The following is a 22,042-nucleotide window of genomic DNA, read 5'->3' as shown; positions in this document are numbered from 1 at the left end:
CCTTCTGCAGGTCTGGGCACAGATGAAGGGGGTGCTAACTGGTAGATGTCTGCACCACTCTCCACTATGAGGTGTGGTGGCCTGGGCACCGTACACATGGTGCAGCGTATGGCACTGGCATAATTGAGATAGGTACACCTCCCACATGACCATTTACTGCCTCCATCACTCATGATGCCACACAGCCTCCAAGACCACAACCCAGTTTGAGTTCTACAGTCTCATTGATAAGCCATGTGGGATTTTAATTAAGATGCGCTCTGCTGGACTGAAACTGGATCAATACCAGTTATTAGCAGCCCCAATCTGGGGCCTGATTTTCAATCACCACACAACCATTTTGGCAGGTGTGCCTTCAGAGTCCAAAAACTGATAACTATCTTAACACCATTGTACTATTTCATATATCCTAGTCTTCAGATCTGAAACATGAAAAGTGCAACTTTAGTAAAACGTAAACAGTAGCTATTAGGAAAATAGTACATAGTTGACTACTGTACCAGTACCCTAAACAGACTATCGTAAGGTAAAACTTCATGAACACATCTACTGTATCATGTTCTTCACTGAATAACCTCATGGGCCTTCCACATAAATGTGTAAGAGAACAGACAGAACCAGCTGACACTTTTTCCAAGAAAGCATAAAACAGCCAGAGCATAAAACAGCCTTGGTTATCACTACACAATCGAGTTTCCATTTTCAGTTTGAATTTTGAAGTAATGTGGTCTCCTACTTTCCATGCTATCAGCAAGGCCCAACCTTTGTAGCTGCTGTAACAGTGCTGGAGGCACTAGATACAGGTATAGCCTTCACTAACTTCTCCAAAATTAATGATGCTCTCATAAGTTGAATAAAATAAACTTACAGCAGCAAGAAAAAGCTGCAAATGATGCCCTCAGAATGATCTAACTATCTATATACCTAGGCTGCTTCTCCCAAGGAAAGGGAGGTAGCCGAGACAGGACGACACACTCCTCATTTACTCATCCATTCAAACACATTCATTCGCATCTTAGTCCCAAAGGGGAGAACGGACAGATCGTCACCACACCACACAGCAAGAGGGTCAACTGCACAGTGCAATCAGTGACATCTGCGGCAGGGCCCGACAGCAGAGCTGGTTTACCCCTGTCACATCATAATAGACCCATCCCCTTACCCGCACCTGACCTGATTAGTTGATCAGACCAAATGCGGGAGAATATCCTCTCAGGGCTGCATCATCATTTATTCATTCACAATTTCTCTCCATTTATTTCTGTCACGCACAGCCACTCTTCCTTGCTCAACAGACATCCCTCTCGCATCCAACGCTTTCTTCACACTGTCCATCCATCCCATTCGTGGTCTCCCTCTCAGCCTTACACCTCTCACATCAGATCTTGTTATCTTTTTCACCAATCGCTCATTATCCATTCACTCCATGTGCCCAAACGATCGCAACACCCTCTGCTCAACTCGATCAGCCATCTCCCGAACAACTTTGGTTCTCCTTCGCACTTCATCATTTCTCTCTTGATCCATATGCGTCACTCCACACATACTCCTCTGACACCTCATCTCCATTACATTCAAACTTTTCCTCACTGCTACACCCATATTCCATGTTTCAGCCCCATATGATGAAGTAGGTACCACAACACCCTCATACAACCTTCTCTTTACATCCATTCTAAGTGAACAACATCTAAACACTTTTTTCATTCCTCCCAGTACCTTTCCTATTTCATTCATTCTAAACTTCACTTCTGCATCTATTCTTCCATCCACATCAACATTTCACCGTAAATACTTAAAACATTCTACCTCCTCAAGCAACTCACCATTCAAAGCTATATTCATCCCCCTACCATTTACCGACCTCGTATAATTCATCACTTTACTCTTATTCTCATTTAATTTCAATTTCCTCCTTTCACACACCCTTCCAAACTCCTCTACCAACTGTCTCAATCTCTCCTCTGAATATGCCACCAGTGCAGTACCATCTGCAAACAGCAGCTGCTTCAGATTCCACTCTCTGCCAACAACATTCACCAGACTCAGACCTCCACCTAAAACTCTCACATTCACCTCTCCTACAACACCATCCATAAAAATATTAAACAACCAAGGCGACATCACACATCCCTGCCGCAGCCCCACTCTCATGGGAAACCAATCACTCACAGTATTTCCCACTCTTACACACGCTCTACTATTTACATAACTTTTCACCCTTTTTAGTAACCTACCATCAAGTCCATACAATCTTAAAACAGTCCACAAAGCCTCCTTACCAATTCTAACGTATGCTTTCTCTAAATCCATGAATGCCCAAAACACATCCTTGCCTGTCACTAAATACTTTTCACACACTTGTCTCACAGCAAACACCTGATCCACACATCCCATCCCTCTCCTAAAGTCGCACTGCTCATCACCAATCACTCCCTCTGTACCCTCTCTCTCTTAATTAACACTCTGCCATACACCTTACCTACAACACTCAACAGACTTATACCCCTAAAGCTAATACCTGTACATTCATACTTATCACCCTTGCCTTTATACAACCGGACCACACAAGCACTTGCCCAGTCAACTGGCACCATACCTTTCACAAAGCACATATTCAACAATCTTACTAACCAGTCAACAATAGTCGCTCCACCACCCTTCAGGCGTTCCACAGCACACCCATCCATACCTGCAGCTTTCCCTTTTTTCATCTCCTTTACTGCCTCCTACACTTCCTCCTTTGTGATCAAAGAATTATTCAACTCTCTCAACACATTTATTCCTTGCACCCTTCCATCCGCCACAATCTCAGCCACCCTTTCCTCCTCCACATTTAACAATCTTTCAAAATACTCTGCTCATCTCTTCCTTACTGCATCCATCTCAATTAACATCCTTCCATCCTCTGCTTTTACACGCTCTTCCTTCCCAGACTCTCCCTTTCGCACCCTTTTTACCTCCTTCCAGAACATTTTCTTATTCTGTTGAAAATTCTCAGTCAGCCACCTACCCCACCTCTCATCTGCTGCCACTTTAGCATCAAGCACAGCCCTTCTCACCCTATTCCTCTTTTCCTTATACCTCTGCAGCCACACTTCATATGCACATCTCTTCTCAGCCACAGCCATACTCACTTAGAATGATGGGGGTCCATAAACCTCTTCAGAACCCCAGATCATCATCATTATTCATCATCATCACCCCAACCTCTACTTCTTACCTCTGGATGAGGTAAGGCAGGGTTTGGCGAGGAAATACAACAAAGGGAAAACTAGTCAACAATATGCCCAATAAAATGGGAAACACACTCACTTACCATTCAAGCCATCTTACTCCCAATTCTACCTCACAGGCATTACCATATGCACACTTTTTTTTGGCATCTATTTTTGTTTATTGATGCATTTAATATTATCTACCTGAGTCCATCCATCATTACCCCCCCCCCAAAAAAAAAAAGCCAAATCTTTGTCATGCTCTTTCTGTTAAACTGTTCATCCAATCCAAGGTCAGTTCCCTAGTCTCATCAACCTCAGTGTGGTACCTCCCTTTCTCACACAGTCATACAGGCTACAATATCTATCCCCCTTCTAGCTGTTCCATGCCTCCTCCCACCTTCAAACTCACTATATTATCTATCTATACTCTTTTCACCACTACCAACATCCATTCCCTCAATGAAATCAAACTTTCTAACCACATTCTCTTTAGTCCTTTGCCAACATCTTCTAAGTATCACATTATTTCTTATCCTTCTCATTCAACAAGCATTCCTCATAAACTGTGCCACTACTCTTACTCGTGACTTTGTTCTGTCACAACAAAGTATTACACTCATGCATTGATGTGGGCATTAAAATACCTATCTCGCTGCCTCCAAACTCAAATCAGATCTCTGTTCAATATCAAGGCCTTCATTGTACCAGTCACTTTCTTTCCATGCAATCTGCTTCTAATCCTTTGCACATTTGCCTCTTTTCCCTCACCAATTCAAGTCTCTTCTTTCACTGGCAGATCACAGTTACCTTCCCCTTTAATGACCATTACTTTACTATCTATCTACAGTGCCATATCTAGCTACCATATCTAAAGCCAACTGCCATAATCTCGTAAGGGGTGGCCATTTGTCTTTGAGTTGGTTGTTCTACAAGGAGGGGCACTAACCCTCTGCCAATCTACTTGTTGACACATTGGGAACACGTATGGGTTGCTTATATGGTTACCGCCCAGCCCTGTAAATGGTTTCCTAGCTTATACGAAACCATTAGGCTAGTCACTTAATGTAAAGCCACCTGAAAGCAAAAAAAAGGAAAGAAGAGTAATAAAAGGTGACAGGAAAGATGGGAAGAGAGGAAGGCAAACACAGAAAAAGAATGGTAAAGGTAAAGGAAGAAATAGGCGGCACTACATCAATTGAATGGATGATGGATGCCACTACCTACCACCTTATTACTTCATTGCAAAAGCATAATGCTCACATGAAAAAAAATTCAGCTCCAGCTGGCATAGCTCTCATGTAGTATCATCGAGCAAAACTGCATAATCTGCCTACATTACGTCTGAAAATCTTTCACCATTTCTTATAAAGGTCTGGTCTGATGGATGACAATGTTAGGTTTAAAGAATACAACTAAGTCCGAAGGATGCCAGGTTGGGTCTGAAGAACGTGGCTGTCACTGATAGACTGGTTAGATTTGTTCTGGGCCTTTTATCTAACCATTTACTGGTACAAGATACCCAGCTCAGGTCCTATTGATGTCAGTTTCATTGTTATATTGGTTAGGTTAGATGTGGTAAAGTTTCACATATCATGGTTTAATCCACCTCCCCTTTTTCCTGATCATCAAAGCCCTACTTAATCTCATGGGTTTGAAAACCGATGGATGATGGGGTTGCTTTTCATGTAAACTAAATCATTACAAGGTTACTTTACACATAGTAAATACATTGTACCTAACAGATGCGAACATATTAGAATCACTTTAACCTTTTTAGTAAATGTATTAAGTTGGAAAACCACCACTGCTATAAGCAGGATACAACTGATCATGTAGGCTACTTAAGAGTTACTGTAGTATAGACAAACTGAAAACTTCCCCTAAATGATTACTACAGTTGCAACCTATACTACACATTCATTCATACATTATCAAAGCATGTGCTATAAAGACATTAAAACAGATAACCTGACTACCAATTTCCTACAATAAATTCTCTCTCCATGAGAGTCCATAAGAAGGAAAATGTGAAACGGCCTGACAATGGCCCAGCTATTATGTTAAAGGGTATAAGCATGATTTAGAGCTTAAAAACCACAGCAGTGGTAGCATAACTCAGTCCTCACAGCACAATAACTGATAAAATAAGTAAAATGTCCTCCAGCAAATAAAATTTCTTTTCAACTTTTTTCCTTCTTCAGAGTAGGATGAAGCCGTGACGGATACTTTGTGAAATTTACACAGTACGATCCGCAGATTTCCAAAACACACACGAAGAGGGATAACCGTAGATGTGATATCTATATAGTTCGTAACATACCAAAATACCACATTAAGAACAGACGACCCTGAGATTTCTCTGTCGTGACGTCACAGCCCTCTGTTGGTAAACAACCTAACCTGGAGTGAAGAAAATACCTATCTAAAAAATAAAATAAACCCATAGAAGCATAAAAATGAGATTCAGCATATATAATGTATTAGGGTTAATTTCTGTTGCAAAATCAATGTGTCTTTAAGTAAAATTTACTTTAGGATGTCTAGTTGCAAGCACTACCTCGCGTGCTTGAGTAATGAGACTACAACATCCAAAAAATATATATTTCAAATTTCTGTTCTTGGGAGTTACTTTATTATATGTAATTAAATTAGCAGATAGGCAGCTGCATACAATTAAGTTGGTGGTATCTGCTTTTATCTTTTGCAGGCACTTACGTTGTACCTACCTAGCAACAGAATATGCATTCGGATGCTTCCATGTGTTTCTGACTCTATGATCATCTAATATTGAAAATATTATGAACTCAGGTGACTGGAAATAACCACAGTACTATTACAAATATGAAATAGTTTCCTCAGCGACGGCTATTCATGTAATGAATAACCATAAAATAATTTTTTAATTGAATGGATTTTTAAATAATAATGACAATGATAAAAATATGCTATAATAGCAATATACACTATGGGATACATATTACTACTGAAGCTGAAGCCGGGGTCGTGGTCGAAACGCAGGTGTTGAGGGTCTTGTTTTGGCCACAAGGGGGACTACGCTCTATTACCATTAACATCCTTTTTGGACTCGGGGGTCCCCTTTCTCAGTCGTGTGAGTATTATATATTTCCCATAAATTACATTTTTTTTTTTAGTTTATAGTTGGTTGCAGTATACCTATGACAAATCTGCATATGTTTGTTGAAGCGGGGAAGTGATTGTAAATTGACATTAGGTTATTGCGTCCTACCAGGGTGATTACAATATTGTGATAGAGTAACCTTTGTGACATTGCTCATTGTTCACACGGGGTGGTAACATTTACAGCAGAGGGTTTGGAATACTCCTCCAAGGTATTTAACCAGCGCAGGCTGAATAATCTCCTTTAACCACCAATCCAAGAAATAAAGAATAGCAAACTGAAATTGCGGTAAATATACAGTTTCCTACGTTTTTGTATCTTGAAGAGAGAGGTTATTGAGCCTGTGAATTCAGCTTGGTAACCTAGCTAATTTCAAATACCAAGATTCTGTGGTTGCCACAAAGTGTAATTTGACCAACATGATTTGTGCTGTTGCATCCCTGTCCTGCCCTGCCACAGGCTCCAACATCAGTATGGTAGTACAGTACAGGAAGGATGTTGCCCAGTGAGTTGGTCTTCCTATGGTCAGCCTTCAGACATACAGTACACAAGATCAGCTGAGGCGTTGTGAATAAACACTGGCTTCTTAAAGCTGACTGTCTTTATTTTCCAAATGGTTATGCTTAATGCTTTCCGGTAATTTTTTACAAGTGCACAGGGACGTCTTTTTTGGTGAAACCAAGGTATTTCTGATAGTTTTTGATGTGTTTTGAACGAATCTGACCTTCTTTTCTGCCGCAAATCAGTATATTTCAAGATATCCCCCACCCCCCTTCCCCCCACAAGAATGGGGGAGATGGGCGAACCCGGGGTTTTTGGGTGGGGGAAATCACATAATATATTGATTTGCGATAGAAATGAAGGTCAGAATAATTCACAGCACATCAAAAACCATCATAAATACCTTGGTTTCACCAGCCAGGCCGCTGCGTGCCGGGCCGTCTGGCCTACTCCCCACCGCCTCGCACCAACAATCGCCTGCCCGCTGTCACCAGCAAACCATTATCTTCTAAGCTAAACTTAGCTAAGCCATAAAATTATATTTTTCCGTGCCAAGAACAATGGGGGACCTGTGGGAAAGCGGGGTTTTGGGTGGGGAAAACACGTAAAAACGAGTGATTTCCGACTGAAACTGTTATCAAATTCAAACCGAAAACACTAAAATCCTTCGGAAAAATTAAATTTTAAGCTTCTTAGGGAGTCCGTGTTTGCTAACTGGGGGGCTTGGCCCCCCAGACCCCCCAGCCCTGGCCGTGCTTTCTAACTGGGGGGCTTTGCCCCCCAGACCCCCCCTGACATTAACCAAACCTCATCTAACCTAACCTAACTGGGTGTAAATAAGAAATAATGCCTTTACTCACCAGTTTACAGCTCCTAAAGTACTTACAGTAATTTTGCAGGCTTCACTGGTCGTGGCTGGAGACGAACTGACTTTCAAATCCTGCGGGACCCTAACGTATCTGAAATTCAAATTTGCGTGCCGGTTGTATCAGTTTGAACTTCACGCATGAGCAGATAGCGCGTGACGTAACAGTAGACACATGCTTTAGCCCCACCCATAAGTCACGTGAACCGTGACGTGATGGTAGACACACGCGAGACAGGACCACAGTGCATCCGCGATGGGTCTCACGTATCGCCAGACTATGTAGAGAGTAATTTTTCGGAAAATTTTCAAAAATCTTTTCGCGTTAATATTCATTTGCGGAAGTTGTTTCTAGGGTTCAAAATGTTCGCAGTGGTGAGATTTAGATATCTGTAAGAGTAAAATTGAGATTCCAAATCCCTGTGCACTTGTAAAATAATACCTGCTTTCCAACTTCACTTCACTATTCTCACAAGTACTGGAGCTGTACACACTTTACTAATTGTAGTATTATTTTACACGTTGCCAATATGCAGTTCAGGAATTTTAGCACCATTAACGTATAGCATATTCCCTAAGGATCATGATGAACCCCCATAATCCCATTTGGAAATTGATATTTTCTGAGATAATGAATTTAATTTTTATTTTTCACAAGTATTCATAACTGAGACTGATGAAGTTCCAAGACTCTAACCTAAAGATGTACCATACCGGCTCTCTCTAGTATTGACATATCTAAGGACAAAATCCGAAAGATATTAAGTAAACTAAAAAGAAACAAATCTCCTGGACCAGACGAAATTCACCCAAGGATACTGAAAGAAGTGATAGAGGAACTACTTGATCCCTTACAGGTATTATTTGAAAGTTCATTTCAAGAGGGGGAAATACCAGATGACTGGCAGCTTGCATATGTGACAGCTGTATACAAGAAAGGAGATATAAGGGAGCTCAGAAACTACAGACCTGTAAGCTTAACTAGTGTGATACCGGTATGCAAGATTATGGAATCTTTGTTAAGAGAAACAATAATAGATCACATGAAGAAAAGTCATCTATTTAGTAATAAGCAGTTTGGCTTTGTCTCGGGAAGGTCAACTGTGTTACAGTTGATTAAAGTATTGGATTGTTGGACTGAGGCTGTAGTTTCCAAGAAGGCTGTGGACGTGGTATATTGCGATTTTATAAAAGCCTTTGATCGAGTACCTCATAGGAGACTTCTTGAAAAGGTGGCGAGCTATAGGATCGAGGGCAGTTACCTTAGATGGATCAAAAGCTTCTTGTCAGGCAGAAGACAGAAAGTTATTGTGAATGGTATCTCATCGGGCTGGAAAAATATCACCCGTGGGGTGCCACAAGGATCGGTGCTCTGGCCTCTATTGTTTGTCCTGTTTGTAAATGACCTCCCAGAAATTGTGAAAAGCGATAGTGAAATCTACCTGTAAGCTGATGATACAAAAATTATGAGGGAAATAGAGAACGAGGAGGACTGCCAAAAGCTTCAAGAAGACCTATATGAACGCAAAAGTGAACCAAAAAATGGAGGCTGCTTTATCATCTTGAGAAGACCAAGTACATGAGGATAGGGAGAACTAGAGCGGAAGATAAAGGATACCACTTGCAAACACAAATAAGCAGGACCTAAGCAGAAAAAGATATAGGGGTGTTGATAGATGACAGACTGAAGTTTTTCGATAACTTAGCTGAAAAAATTAACAAGGAAAACAGGATTGTGGGGATCATTAGAAGGATCTTTGTCCATTTGGACCAAACAACCTTTAAAGGTCTCAACACTGCCCTAATGCATTCACATTTAGAATATGCTAACCAAATATGGAGTCCTTACTTGTACCTAGTGAAGGACATTGAAGCACTGGAGAGTGTTCAAAGAAGGGCCACCAAGATGGTACCAGGATTGAAGGATCTATCCAATGAGGAGCACTTGAAAAAGCTAGACCTGCCATCATTAACATTCCGGAGGTTCTGTGAAGATATGATTGAGACCTTCAAGGTCATCAGCAGTGTATACGATGAGGACTGCACGTGTGGGGTATTTCAGTTGAGGAAGGAAGGCAACAGCAAGAGGATATACAAGAACAGAGCAAACCTGGACCTGAGGAGATATTCATTCCCACACCGGGTGGTAAATAATTGGAGTGAATTACTGGAATGGGTGGTAGGAGCAGGCAGTGTGGAGAGGTTTGAAGCATGTCTGGATAAATTTTGGAAATATCAGAGACAGAAATTTAGTTATAAGGAAAAGATATCCACTACATGTGACCACCATCTGGGTTATAACAATAGTGAGGAATTGAGAAGCCTGGAGACACACGCTTAGGAGAGAGCCTCTTCCAGTACATTTACGGTAATTTAAAATTCCAAAAAATACGTACCTTGGACCTTTGCTCCGCCAGTCCATGTTAAAAATGCATGTGTTCATACGTGTGTTTCTCTTCCCTTCGACTGCTCATGCGTCTCTTATGTCTGTATCACCCACTCATAGGCCTACTTTAGGTCATGTGATGGTATTCTGCCAATGAATTTGAAGCGGTCTTTGATTCCTTGTGGATGGAAAATTCAAATCCTTCTTGGTATGGCCTCTGAAGAAGAAAGATGTGCTGTGTGTTCCGGGTGTGATATTGATTATTTATGGGTGATTAAGCGTTTCCACTCGGAACTTGAGGAGGCTATTGAGTTTCTTACAAGATATGGTGTATTACCTTCGGAAGTTTTTTGCCCAGACTGTCAGGAATTGTGTAAATTTAGAAAAGACAGAGATCAGTGGTATATACTGTGGTCAGTACAAAAGTACGCAAAAACCAAAAAACGGGTACAGTGTAGTTTTTGTGCTTCTGACTACAAAGGAACTTTTTTGGACAACACACACCTTCATGCGTGACAAATTATATTGTTCATAAACCACTGGATTCAAAAGTTCTGGAACCACGATGTTATTATCACGTTTGAAGTGGTCGATAAAAACGAGTGTGGATTGGTGAAGCTTTTGCTCAGAAGTGACCCTTTCATGGCTACAGAACCAGCCACCCATTGGGGGACTTAGCGTTGCTATCGAGATTGACGAGACATTTCTCTGTGAGAGCAAAATATGATCGTGGGAGAAACCTAAGGGACGTGTGGCTTTTCGGAGGGATTGAAAGGGTCGAAAAGAAGTTTTTCTTGGTGCCTTTAGTGAAAGGGGATCAAGTACTTGATAGGAATGAAGCAACCCTTGTACTGATTATCAAAAAATTCTTTCGGCCAGATAGCATCATTAACAGTGACGGTTGGGCTGCCTATCGACAGTTGGTGGACGAGGGGTGCACGCATCGCGTGATAAACCACAAGGAGGCATTTGTGGACCCAGACAACTCGACCATCAATACGCAGACCATTGAAAGACTGTAGCGTGATGTAAAGCAGTGGTCGAAGCATCCTGGACAACGGACTGAATATTTTGAACAGTACTTCTCTAGGTATCTGTTTCTTCTCGCCAACGCTGAGCAGACGCTACACCACTTCCTCGTTGCTGCAACCACACTATACTATAACCAACGCAGTCAGATCGGCCAAGTGAACGACCTGGTACTGTGGCTGCTATCCCAGTAGGCCTACCCCTGGAGGACGATGACGACCCAGACGACCATCATCCTGGACCATCCTAGGGTAAGCATTCCCCTAGGATAGGTTAGGTATGTTGGGTTAGGTTTAGTGTGTTTGGTGAGGTTACGTTACGTATTCCCCTAGCCCTGAAACAGTACACCTAGTTGCGCCTATACACCATTAGGACACCTGGGTGTCACAGACCCACCAAATAGAAAAAATAAATAAAAATACTTGTGTTTTATATACTGAATCTTTGACCAAACTACATTATATTCATTATTGCATAGTAAATTGGTTCAGTTTACTATGCAATAATGAATATACAATTAAAATTAACATATTTAAAGCATTTTTGGCAAATTTTTGAAAAAAATCTGTACCACTTCTGTTTACACGGACCCCATAAGAAAAGAAACAACACAATGATGCTCACACTGCTGTCAAAGCTAGTGGCATGAAGGGTCTTCGTGGTGTGGAGAGGGCAATTCACAGGGTAAAAAAATTTGCATCACACAACAGTAAATTTCAACCCCCCCTTATCCAGGACACCTGGGTCTCACAGACCCGACCACGATTTTAGTGTGTTATACACCAAAACAGAAGGAGACCTGGAAAACCACACAGCCACCTTTAGCATGGGCATCCAAACTTAGGAAGCTATTGGGAAGGACAGGGGTCCCTGGCATATAGTAGTTGCTGAACCAGTAAGTGGCAAAAAGTAGCCGGGTCTCACAGACCCTGGTGTACTGTTTAACCCGCCCCATCCCGACGTTTTTGGACCTTTTTTTTTTTTTTTTTTGGCCCAAACATCCGCTTTTGGTGAGAAACCGAAAATTCATAGAGAAATCGCTCACCTGAGGTTTAAAAAATGCGTTTTAGGTACGTGTACTTCCTTACCTGACTGGGTTTTCTAACAGGCTGGCACCAAAGAAAACGAGTTCTATGGGAGGGTAACTATTTTATCCACTCATAAACAGTATTTATTTATTTACTTGGTACGAATTTATACGTAGTACAAGAGTACAGTATATTGGTTTTCAAACAGTAATATAGGCATTATAAGCATTGTTTCACTCACTAACTCATCACCATTCATGACCTTTTCTTTCCCACATTACCTGATCATCATTTCTGACTGATTCTTCCTCAGATGCTGTGTAAACTTTGTCCTCCACATTGTCATCGATTGGGGAATCACTCTGGCCCTGAATGTCTTTATTGACCAGGTCACTGGTAACAGGTGAATTGCCGAGACAATGGCGTGCGGGGGGGGGGAGATTATGCGGTGTAAGGCATTGTTCCTGCTTGGCATCTAGTAGAGGAATAGAGGAAGGTGTCCCGTGTATACATGCCAAAAATCACTCGCGAAATCACTCGCGAAAATTGAAAATTGTGCAAATTAGGGACCTTGCAATGTTGCCGCGTTAATTCACGTTGCCGGGACGGCACGGGTTAAGGGCTAGGATAGGTTAGGTTTAGTGTGTCTGGTGAGGTTACGTTACATCCATTTGGTTAGGTTTCATCCATTCCGTTCTGTTAACCAGTGTTGCAGTATACTGTACAGTCAATCCTCGTAAATCGTGTGTTCATAAATCACGGCTAAGTGGCTGTCAGATTGCCGGCACCCTTAAATCACTGTTAAGTCACGAAAATCGCAGACCTAGGCACCGAAGTGGGCCTTCTCCGAGGAGAATCGTAAACCGCGGCATTCAAATTGAAAATTGCGACCCAACAACCAATCACCACGCATCCCTGGTGGCAAGTGTGCATACTAATGCGGCCATGTTGTTGTTGTTCTTGTCCCGCCAGTCCGCACACTACAGGCTGTTGCCGTGGAGTACGAGAGTTACCTGCCTTTTTTGTGCAACTTCCCCCCGCCTCCTACCTGCCATGGCCCCTCCCGACCCCCCAATGAAGCGCTCAAAGCAGTATGGCATCAAGAAGCTGCCGCTGTTGTCGTACAGTCAACATTTGGAGCTCATTTGTCGTGTTGAGAAGGGAGAGAAGTTTTCAAAGCTGGTGAATGAGATTGAGAAGAATAAGTGCTGAGAGGTTTTAAGTTCTTCCCAACTCCACCCCACTCCATTCACTTAAGCAGTTTTGTCATAGGATTAAGGTGAGATCCTTTAATACATGCACTGAATATTCCTAAATTTATATGATTGTGTTTGATGGTGCCTAGATAGGTGTAGGTAGGGTGCTGTGGGGGCGAGTTGGCCAAAGTCCAGACCCAAATTAATTTTTCACACATGAGTTATTATTTATAAATCACGGCAGTGGTCCAGACCCAAATTGCCGCGATTTACGAGGACTGACTGTATTTTTCTGGTGTTTTTTTTATGTGATTTGAGTTGCTTTTTACTTCATTTTTTTCGGAACATGCTTGATTTCACCTACTTGTCCAGTCAAAGTTCAGGATTGGAAAAGAGGGGAAATGAGGCATTTCCGACAAAACTGAAGGTCAAAAACATTCGAATCGCATCAAAAACTACCAGAAAAATATATTACACTAAGTGGGGAATGTATTGGCAACTTGTAAAAATTTACCTTAATTGCAATTACACTTAATGCTTGACAACACTTAACAGTTTTTCACAAGTACCGATGATGTACAAACTTCAATAACACGTCACTGTTTGACACTGCACTACACTCAGACGGAACCAAAATTGACTAAACTTGTTCTAATCTCTTATCCATCCTTATATGAGCTTGCATTGTACTAGAATGATCTACTTCTCCAACATTCTAGGACATGCTGGTCCTGCAGCAGCCCCTAACAACAACAGTTACCAACTAGAGACATCAAAACATGCCAGAGTTTTCCTACATTACATAACACTGTAAATTATTTAGCATACTGACTTAAATTGCATAATTAACAAACAGTTGCATAAATAAAACATTATTGAGAAAAAGAGCACAGAAATTAATGTACAACTTATGAAACAACTACGCTCACAAACAGCAGGCAAACTGGCAACTCTGACTCGTACTGAAACCTACGGTACAAGAAACATCGAGAAAGATCTCGGCTACCTGACTGGCAAATCTTGCTTCTTAACAGTGTATAACCAATTGACATCTCAAAGGCTTTCGATCGAGTCTGGCATAAATCTTTAATTTCCAAACTGCCCTCTTATGGTTTCTGCCCTTCTATCTGTGCCATCATTTATAGCTTCCTTTCTGGTCATTCTATAGCTGCTGTTGTAGGCGGCCATTGTTCTTCTCCTAGATCTATCAACAGTGGTGTTTCTCAGGGCTCTGTCCAGTCACCAACTCTCTTCCTTTTATTCATCAATGACATTCTTAGCTGTACATCTAACCCTATCCACTCATATGCTGATGATTCCACCCTTCACCATTCCATTCGGTTCCTTCAACGGCCATTTCAGCAGTTTCTTCAACAAACAAGGGAGGAGGCTATGGCACGCCTAATGTCTGACTTGGCTCATATCTCTGACTGGGGTAAAAATAATCTTGTTGTTTTTAATGAATCAAAGACTCAGTTCTTACACCTATCAACCCGACAAAATCTTCCACAGGAGTACCTGCAAATGTTTAAAAATATCCAGCTCAATCCTGCACCATCCTTGAATGTGCTTGGGGTTTTATTTGCTCAGGACTTATCTTGGAAAGATCATATTACATCCCTTGTAAAATCTGCTTCCAAGAGATTAGGTGTGCTAAGCCAACTCTGTACCTTCTTTACCCATGCACAGTTGTTAACTCTGTACACGGATTTTATTTACCCCTGTGTAGAGTACAATTCTCGTGTGGGGAGGCTCCCCACATACAGCTCTTCTCAATAGGGTGGAGTCAGAGGCTTTTTGTCTCATTAACTGGCTCCCTTCAACCTCTGTCTCTTCACCGCACTGTTGCATCTTTATCTCTTTTCTGTCGCTACTTCAGTGGTCACTGATCCACTGAACTGTCTGCTTGCATCCCTCCACCATTACAACAGGCGCGTAGCACCTGATTAGCAACAAACTCTCATCTCATTTCTGTCCAACTCTCAAATGCAAGAGTTAACCATTTACTCCCAGTCCTTCATTTATGCAACAGGTCAGCTTTGGAACTGATTCCCTCTGTCTGTATTTCCAACTTCCTATGATCTCCAGTCTTTCAAATGCAATGTGTCTAGGCATCTCAAAATGAACGGATCTTGAATTTGGGTCTCTTTTGTATTGTTTTTGTTTTTTTTTCTTGGAACCTGGGAGTAGCGCCCCAGGAGGCTGCTCTATCAGTGGGTGTATAATGGCGGGATAGTTGCAGTGCCAAGACACGCTTGGAGGGTGTCCCTGCAGCTGTCCTGGCAGGGTGCCCCGAGGCCACTACCACAGCCACTGGTAAGCTGGTGGGCTAGGGGTCCCAGATCCATTGCCTGGACCTGGGATTGTGCAGTGAGTGGGACCTGTGCTGTGTCTGTCCCCATTTATTAATACTGAAGATGACAAAACAAAAAAGGTTTCAAAGCAAGCCTGAGGACAGTAAATCACCCATGGGGATGAGGGTGGGTTCATGGAATGTGGGAAGTTTGAGGGGAAGAGCAGGGGAAGTCGTTGAGGCATTCAGTAGGAGGTGGGTGGATGTGGCATGTTTGCAGGAAGTCCGGTACAGGGGTGGATCAGCCAGAAAGATTGTTGGGAAGGACTGTTGCTATAAGTTGTTTTGGCAGAGGGGGACAGACGGATATGGAGGTGTTGGTGTGATGGTTGCGGAGAAATGGTTGGAATATGTTATGAATGTTTTGAGAATAAGCGATAGGATATTGGTAGTGAAAATTCTGTTGGGAAGAAAGATAGCTGTGATTATATCGGCATATGCTCCACAGGCAGGATTGGATGAATCAGAGAAAGATAGATTTTGGGATGATTTAATACGTGTAGTAGGAGGTATGCGGGATGATGAGATAGTGATTTTGGGAGGGGACTTAAATGGTCATGTAGGTGAAGCAGCACAAGGTTATGAAGGAGTGCATGGGGGATGTGCATATGGTCTAAGGAATGCAGAAGGGGAAAGGATACTCGAGTTTGGGGAGGCAACGGATATGATTGTGTGCAACACATATTTTAGGAAAAGAGACAGTAGGTTAATTACGTATGAGTCTGGGGGAAATAGCAGTCAGATAGATTATTTTCTGGTTAGGAGGGCCGATAGGAGGTTAGTGAGGGATGTTAAAGTTATAGGAAGTGAGGAGTGTGTGCAGCAGCACAAACTATTGATTTGTGATATGGTGCTTAAAGAACAAGTGATGAAAAAGAAGACTTATGTACCTAGGAGGAAAATATGGAAGCTGAAAAACCAAGTAGTAAGGGATGCCTTCTATAGCGAGTTTAGGAGAGTGGTGGCTGAACAGGGAGCTGTAGACAGAGGCGTTAATGAACAGTACAGAGCCCTGAAGAACAATTTCTTGAGAGTTACTGATGTAACATGCGGCTGGACAAGAGGACCACCAAGACATAAAGTAACTTGGTGGTGGGATGAGGGTGTAGAAGCTGCAATTAAGGAGAAAAGAAGGCTTTTCCGGGAATGGAAGAAGTGTGGTAGCAAAGAGGAATATTTGGCTGCCAAGCGTAGGGCTAGGAGAGAGGTATACAGGGCAAAGTCTGAGTCACAGAGACAATTACTTGATAACCTAAATCATGGGGAAAGGAAAAATATATTTAGGGTGGCAGGTCAGGTGAAGAGGGATTATCGGAATATCATAGGTGAGCAGTGTGTGAAGAATGATGAAGGAAGGGTAGTTATGAACAGTGAGGATATTAAAGATGCATGGAGAGAGCATTATAACCGGTTGTTGAATGAGGAGTTTGACTGGGACAGGGAAGGTTTGGAGCCAGCAGATCCAGTGTCTGGCCTTTGGTCTTTGATTGATGCTGCTACTGTGAGTGAGGCAATAGGCAGGATGAGGGTGGGGAAGGCAGCAGGTGTGTCTGGGTTGACTGCCGAAATGTTGAAGGCCTCAGGCGATATAGGGGTGAGTTTAGTCACTGACCTGTTAAATAGGATTATTTATGAGTGTGTTGTCCCAGATGATTGGCTGAAGAGTGTAATTGTAAATGTGTATAAAGGGAAGGGTGATGCCCTGGAAAGAGGAAATTATAGAGGTATAAAGCTTTTAGATCAGATAATGAAGGTAATGGAGAGAGTTTTAGAAGGTATGATTAGAGAAAGAGTGAATATTGATGAGATGCAGTTTGGGTTTATGCCAGGTAGGGGGACCACTGATGCCATATTCATTGTTCGACAGCTTCAGGAAAAATATTTTGGTAGGAGAAGGGATCTTTATTTTGTTTTTGTTGATTTGGAAAAGGCCTTTGACAGAGTCCCTAGAGAGGTGGTGAAGTGGGCAATGAGAAAGCTTGGCTTGGAGGAGTGGCTGGTTAGGGTGGTTATGGCCATGTATGTGGGTGCTCACACCCAGGTGAGAGTGAATGGAGATTTGAGTGATGAGTTTTCCATGAATGTTGGTGTGCATCAGGGGTCAGTCTTGAGTCCCTTGTTGTTTATCATGGTACTTGAAGCCCTTTCACATGACTTTAGAAACGGACTCCTGTGGGAGTTGTTGTATGCTGATGATTTGGTGTTGATTGCAGAGAATGAAAGGGAGGCAGAGGAAAGGTTTAGGAGGTGGAGAGATGGTATGGAGCAAAAGGGTTTAAGGGTAAATGCAGATAAAACAAAAGTGATGATATCTAGGGTTGGTGGCGGTACTGTCAAAGACGAGGGAGAGTGGCCATGTGCAGTTTGCCACAAGGGCGTGGGAAGTAATTCCATCTTGTGCGGTGTGTGTGATAAATGGGTGCATAAGAGATGTAGTGGTATCAGAGGTAGACTGCGAGATAATGCTGATTTTATGTGTACGGCTTGCCGGGGTGAGCAGGTGGAGATCGTCAGACGTGAAAGGATTGAACTTGCTGGTGAATGTCTTGAGTGTGTGGAAGAGTTTTGTTATTTGGGAGACATGTTGTGTGCTGGAGGTGGGGCTGGAGCTAGCTCTATGGCTAGGGTGAGAAGTGGTTAGAAGAAGTTCAGGGAGCTCTTGCCTCTCCTGACATTGAGAGGGCTCTCCCTACGTGCTAAGGGGTCTTTGTATGCAGCATGTGTTAGGAGTGTAATGCTGTATGGCAGTGAGACCTGGGCAGTGAAGGAGGAAGACATTCGCCGGCTCAGACGTACAGAAATGACAATGATTAGGTGGATGTGCAGTGCGTCCCTGCGTCCAAGGCCTGGAGGGGCTGGGTTTACAATGGAAGAGTTGAGAGGTAGAATGGGACTGGAGTGTATTGGTGTTGTGATGAGGAGAGGTAGATTGAGGTGGTTTGGACATGTGGAGAGGATGGGGGATGATGATTGGGTGAGGAAGGTGAGAAGTGTTAATATTGGGGGTGGGGTTATGAGAGGTAGACCGAGAAAGACATGGGACGAGGTCATTAAGTGTGACCTTAGGATTAAGGGACTGAACAGGGAGGCTGCAATGGATCATGCAGCGTGGAGAGCCGCCATTAGGTGACCAAGGGCGACACATGCAAGCATGTTGGAGCCTTTAAAAACGAAAAACGAAAACGAAGGAGCGGTTTGCGGTCTCCTGGCCTTTGGTTCCTTCTTCCTTGCATTAAAGAAAAAAAAAATAATACAGGTAAGCCCTTAATTCACGCGAGGGTTAGGTTCTCAGACCCTTCGCGTCTGTGGTAAATTTGTGTATATGTTCTGCCCTTGTGTGCACATAATTACGCATGTCTATACGTATATTACATCTGAATAATACTGTTTATGCACTACATACACCTTATAAACTAGCTTAAAGTATTAAAAACAACAAAAATGTAACAAATTTAAAACTGAAACCTGACAAGCACAGGCGTAGGTGGAGACACTTCAGCAGTCTGGTGCACTAGCCCTCACTGCCTCCCGTATGCTACATTCTGCCTTCTTTATTGTATGAACAGTTGACTCATTCACCCCAAACATGCAGTTACAAGACAATTCACAGGCGTAGGTGGAGACACTTTGGCAGTCTGGTTCACTAGCCCTCACTGTCTCCCTCATTCTACGTTCTCCTTCTTTATTGTATGAACAGTTGACTCACCCCAAACATACGGTTCTGAGACAGTTCACCATCAAGTCAATTCACCGTCAAAACATGGACAATTCCCCGTCGTTCTATTAATATACTTATTATTGATTAATTAATACTTTAATAACTAATTTTCAGGGGGATTTTATAACTCATATAAGTAAAAAACTAGTGTACTGTACTTGCTAAATAAACTGGTATGTAAATAAATGACGGGGAATCATCCTGACAGAGAATTGTCGCCGACATTCCTCCCTGAAGTTTGTCCAACACTTTAACTTTCTCTGTCACCAACATCACCTTACAAGTCAGTTTTGGTGTGTTACCACATGCATCACTAGCACTGCGCTTATGCCCCATGTTGACAGACAAGGCAAGCAATTACTGGAAGGCAGAAAAATAAGCCACAAATAACGATTTGCAAGTCATGCATGGTTCGACCGTTCCGCTCCCACACACACATACACACACACATACACACACGCACACATACATATATGTGTGCACACGGACAGCAGGTAGGCATTTTTTATACTTTATTTATTTCTCTTGTATATTGAAATTACTTATTTGAATACTATAATTTTGTTTTAATTATTGTACGAAAAATTCGTGGATAACCGAAATCGCGTGAAAAAAGTTCGCATGAATTAAGGGATAACCTGTAATAATTTTGACCCTGAGATTCCCCCCAATTTTCAAGTCTTTCAGATTCATCCAGTTATTGATTATCTGTATCTATAAAGAGGCGCATTAATGCCGTATGAGATGGACACAAACAAATTACCTCTATGTCACCCTGTCCCCCACCATTTCACTGCTCTCCCTCCAGCTCACATCTCTCTCTCACGTATACCTCTCCACTCTGTCCCTCCATCTCATCCTCAGCATCCCCCTTCATCTCATAAACACTCGTCGGTCACTCGCTGTACATCCTCTCCACGTGGCCAAACCCATCTATCTATCTATATAGACCGACGCCCTGATCCCGCAAAGGGTGGCTGCAGACAAAATGCCTCCAAGTCACTCTGTCACCCACCATTTGGCTGCCCTCCCCCCAACTCACTCCCCCCCTCCCTCGTATACCTCTCAACTCCATCCCTCCACCTCATCCTCAGTCTCCCCTTCCCTCATTCATTCTCCATTCTCTCCACATTTCCAGACGACCTCAGTGTACTCTCCTAATTTTCTCGATCACATCCACATCTACCCCACAACACTCCTTCACTTCCTCATGCATCAACCTGTCCCTCCATGTCACGCCACATGTTCCTGTCAGGTAACTCATTGCCACTGCGCTCACTCTTGACTTGTTCCCCTCTAGCAAGGTCATTGCCTCGTTTCCATACATCAGGGTAGGGATCACTATACTGTTATGCAGTGACTTCCTAACTTGTATACTCACCTCCTTATTTCTCATCACCGCTTTCAGTTAATTAACAATCTTCCTTCCCTGCTATAGTACCCTTTCAAGCACTTCATCCCCCAAACTTCCATCCTTGCTCATCACACTACGCAAGTACTTGAAAGCACTCACACTCTCCATATCCTCACCATTCATCCTCACTGTGCATTCTGTGACTTCATTCCTCTTAAACACCATAACTTTACTCTTGTTTACATTAACTTTCAGTTTCCTCTTCTTACACACTGTCCCAAATTCATTTGCTAAACCTTGCAACCCCCATTCATCGTCATTCAACAATACTGTATCCTCAGCAGTAAGCAACACTGGAATCTTCCACATCTCACCCTCATTCATTAGAGCCACCCCCACATCACTGCCCTACCTTGCACCTCCTTTACAACCCTATCCATGTGTATATTAAACTGCCACGGTGACATCACACATCCTTGTTTCAGTCTCACATTTAGATAAAAAAACTCACTCAGCTCACCCTCCACTAGCACAGTAGCCCTAACTCCTTCATACATATTCTTCACAGCACAATGCTGTGCTGTACTGTGCTGGCCAGACCACGTCAGTGTATTTCTCCCAATGTTTTCTCTCACATTCACATCCAAACCACAATGCTCCCTTCATTTCCTCATTTGCCAGTCTCTTTCTCTCCATGTAACACCACATGCTCCACTCAAATAACTGATTTCCACTGCTCTCACTCTTGAATTATGTCCTTCCAACAAGGTCCAAGCTTCACTTCCATACATTAGAGTTGGTATCACAGCACTATCATGCAACGACTTTTTTATTTCCTTGCTTACTTCCCTATTTCTTATCACTGCTTTCAAAGAACCAGCAGCCTTTCTTCCTTGTTTTGCCCTTTCAAACACTTCATCTTCCAAACTTCCATCCTTACTCATCACACTACCCATGTACTTAAATGTGCTCACATTTTCCATTCCTCATCATCCATCATCTTGAAGACCATAACTTTACTCTGCCCGAAATTCACCTTTAGATTCTGTTTCTTACACACTCTCCTAGACTCAATCACCACACCTTGCAGTTTCCTGTAATCTTCAATTAACAATACAGTATCATCTGGAAACAACAATACAGGTACGGTAGTTTCCAAATGCTGCCCTCTCTCATAAGGGCAACTCCAGCATCCACTTCACTACCTTGTATCTCTTTTATAACCCCATCCATATGCAGACTGAACAACCAT

General features: G+C 42.6%; 2 protein-coding genes across 2 annotated transcripts in view; one reads left to right on the top strand and one right to left on the bottom strand.

Annotated features, from left to right (window-relative positions):
• The window catches only part of trbd (ubiquitin thioesterase trabid), a 153,605-nt gene extending 153,432 nt beyond the window's left edge, over positions 1-173 (bottom strand). The window contains exon 1 of the mRNA XM_080286386.1: positions 1-173. This exon is cut by the window's left edge and continues 1,085 nt beyond it. Coding sequence (XP_080142512.1) covers positions 1-173 — 173 coding nt within the window.
• Positions 174-6,241: 6,068 nt separating this feature from the next.
• LOC145417781 (uncharacterized) overlaps positions 6,242-22,042 on the top strand; it is an 80,904-nt gene continuing 65,103 nt past the window's right edge. The window contains exon 1 of the mRNA XM_080286388.1: positions 6,242-6,330. The gene's annotated coding sequence lies outside the window, so the exon portion shown is untranslated. The remainder of the gene's footprint in view (positions 6,331-22,042) is intronic.

Source organism: Coenobita brevimanus, chromosome 111 (genome assembly GCF_032717465.1).
Source record: "Coenobita brevimanus isolate Jiangsu-jjx chromosome 111, ASM3271746v2, whole genome shotgun sequence".
In the NCBI taxonomy this organism is placed as follows: domain Eukaryota; kingdom Metazoa; phylum Arthropoda; class Malacostraca; order Decapoda; family Coenobitidae; genus Coenobita; species Coenobita brevimanus.
The sequence above is the reverse complement of the archived record's forward strand: the minus strand, read 5'-3'. Positions and strand labels throughout refer to the sequence as shown.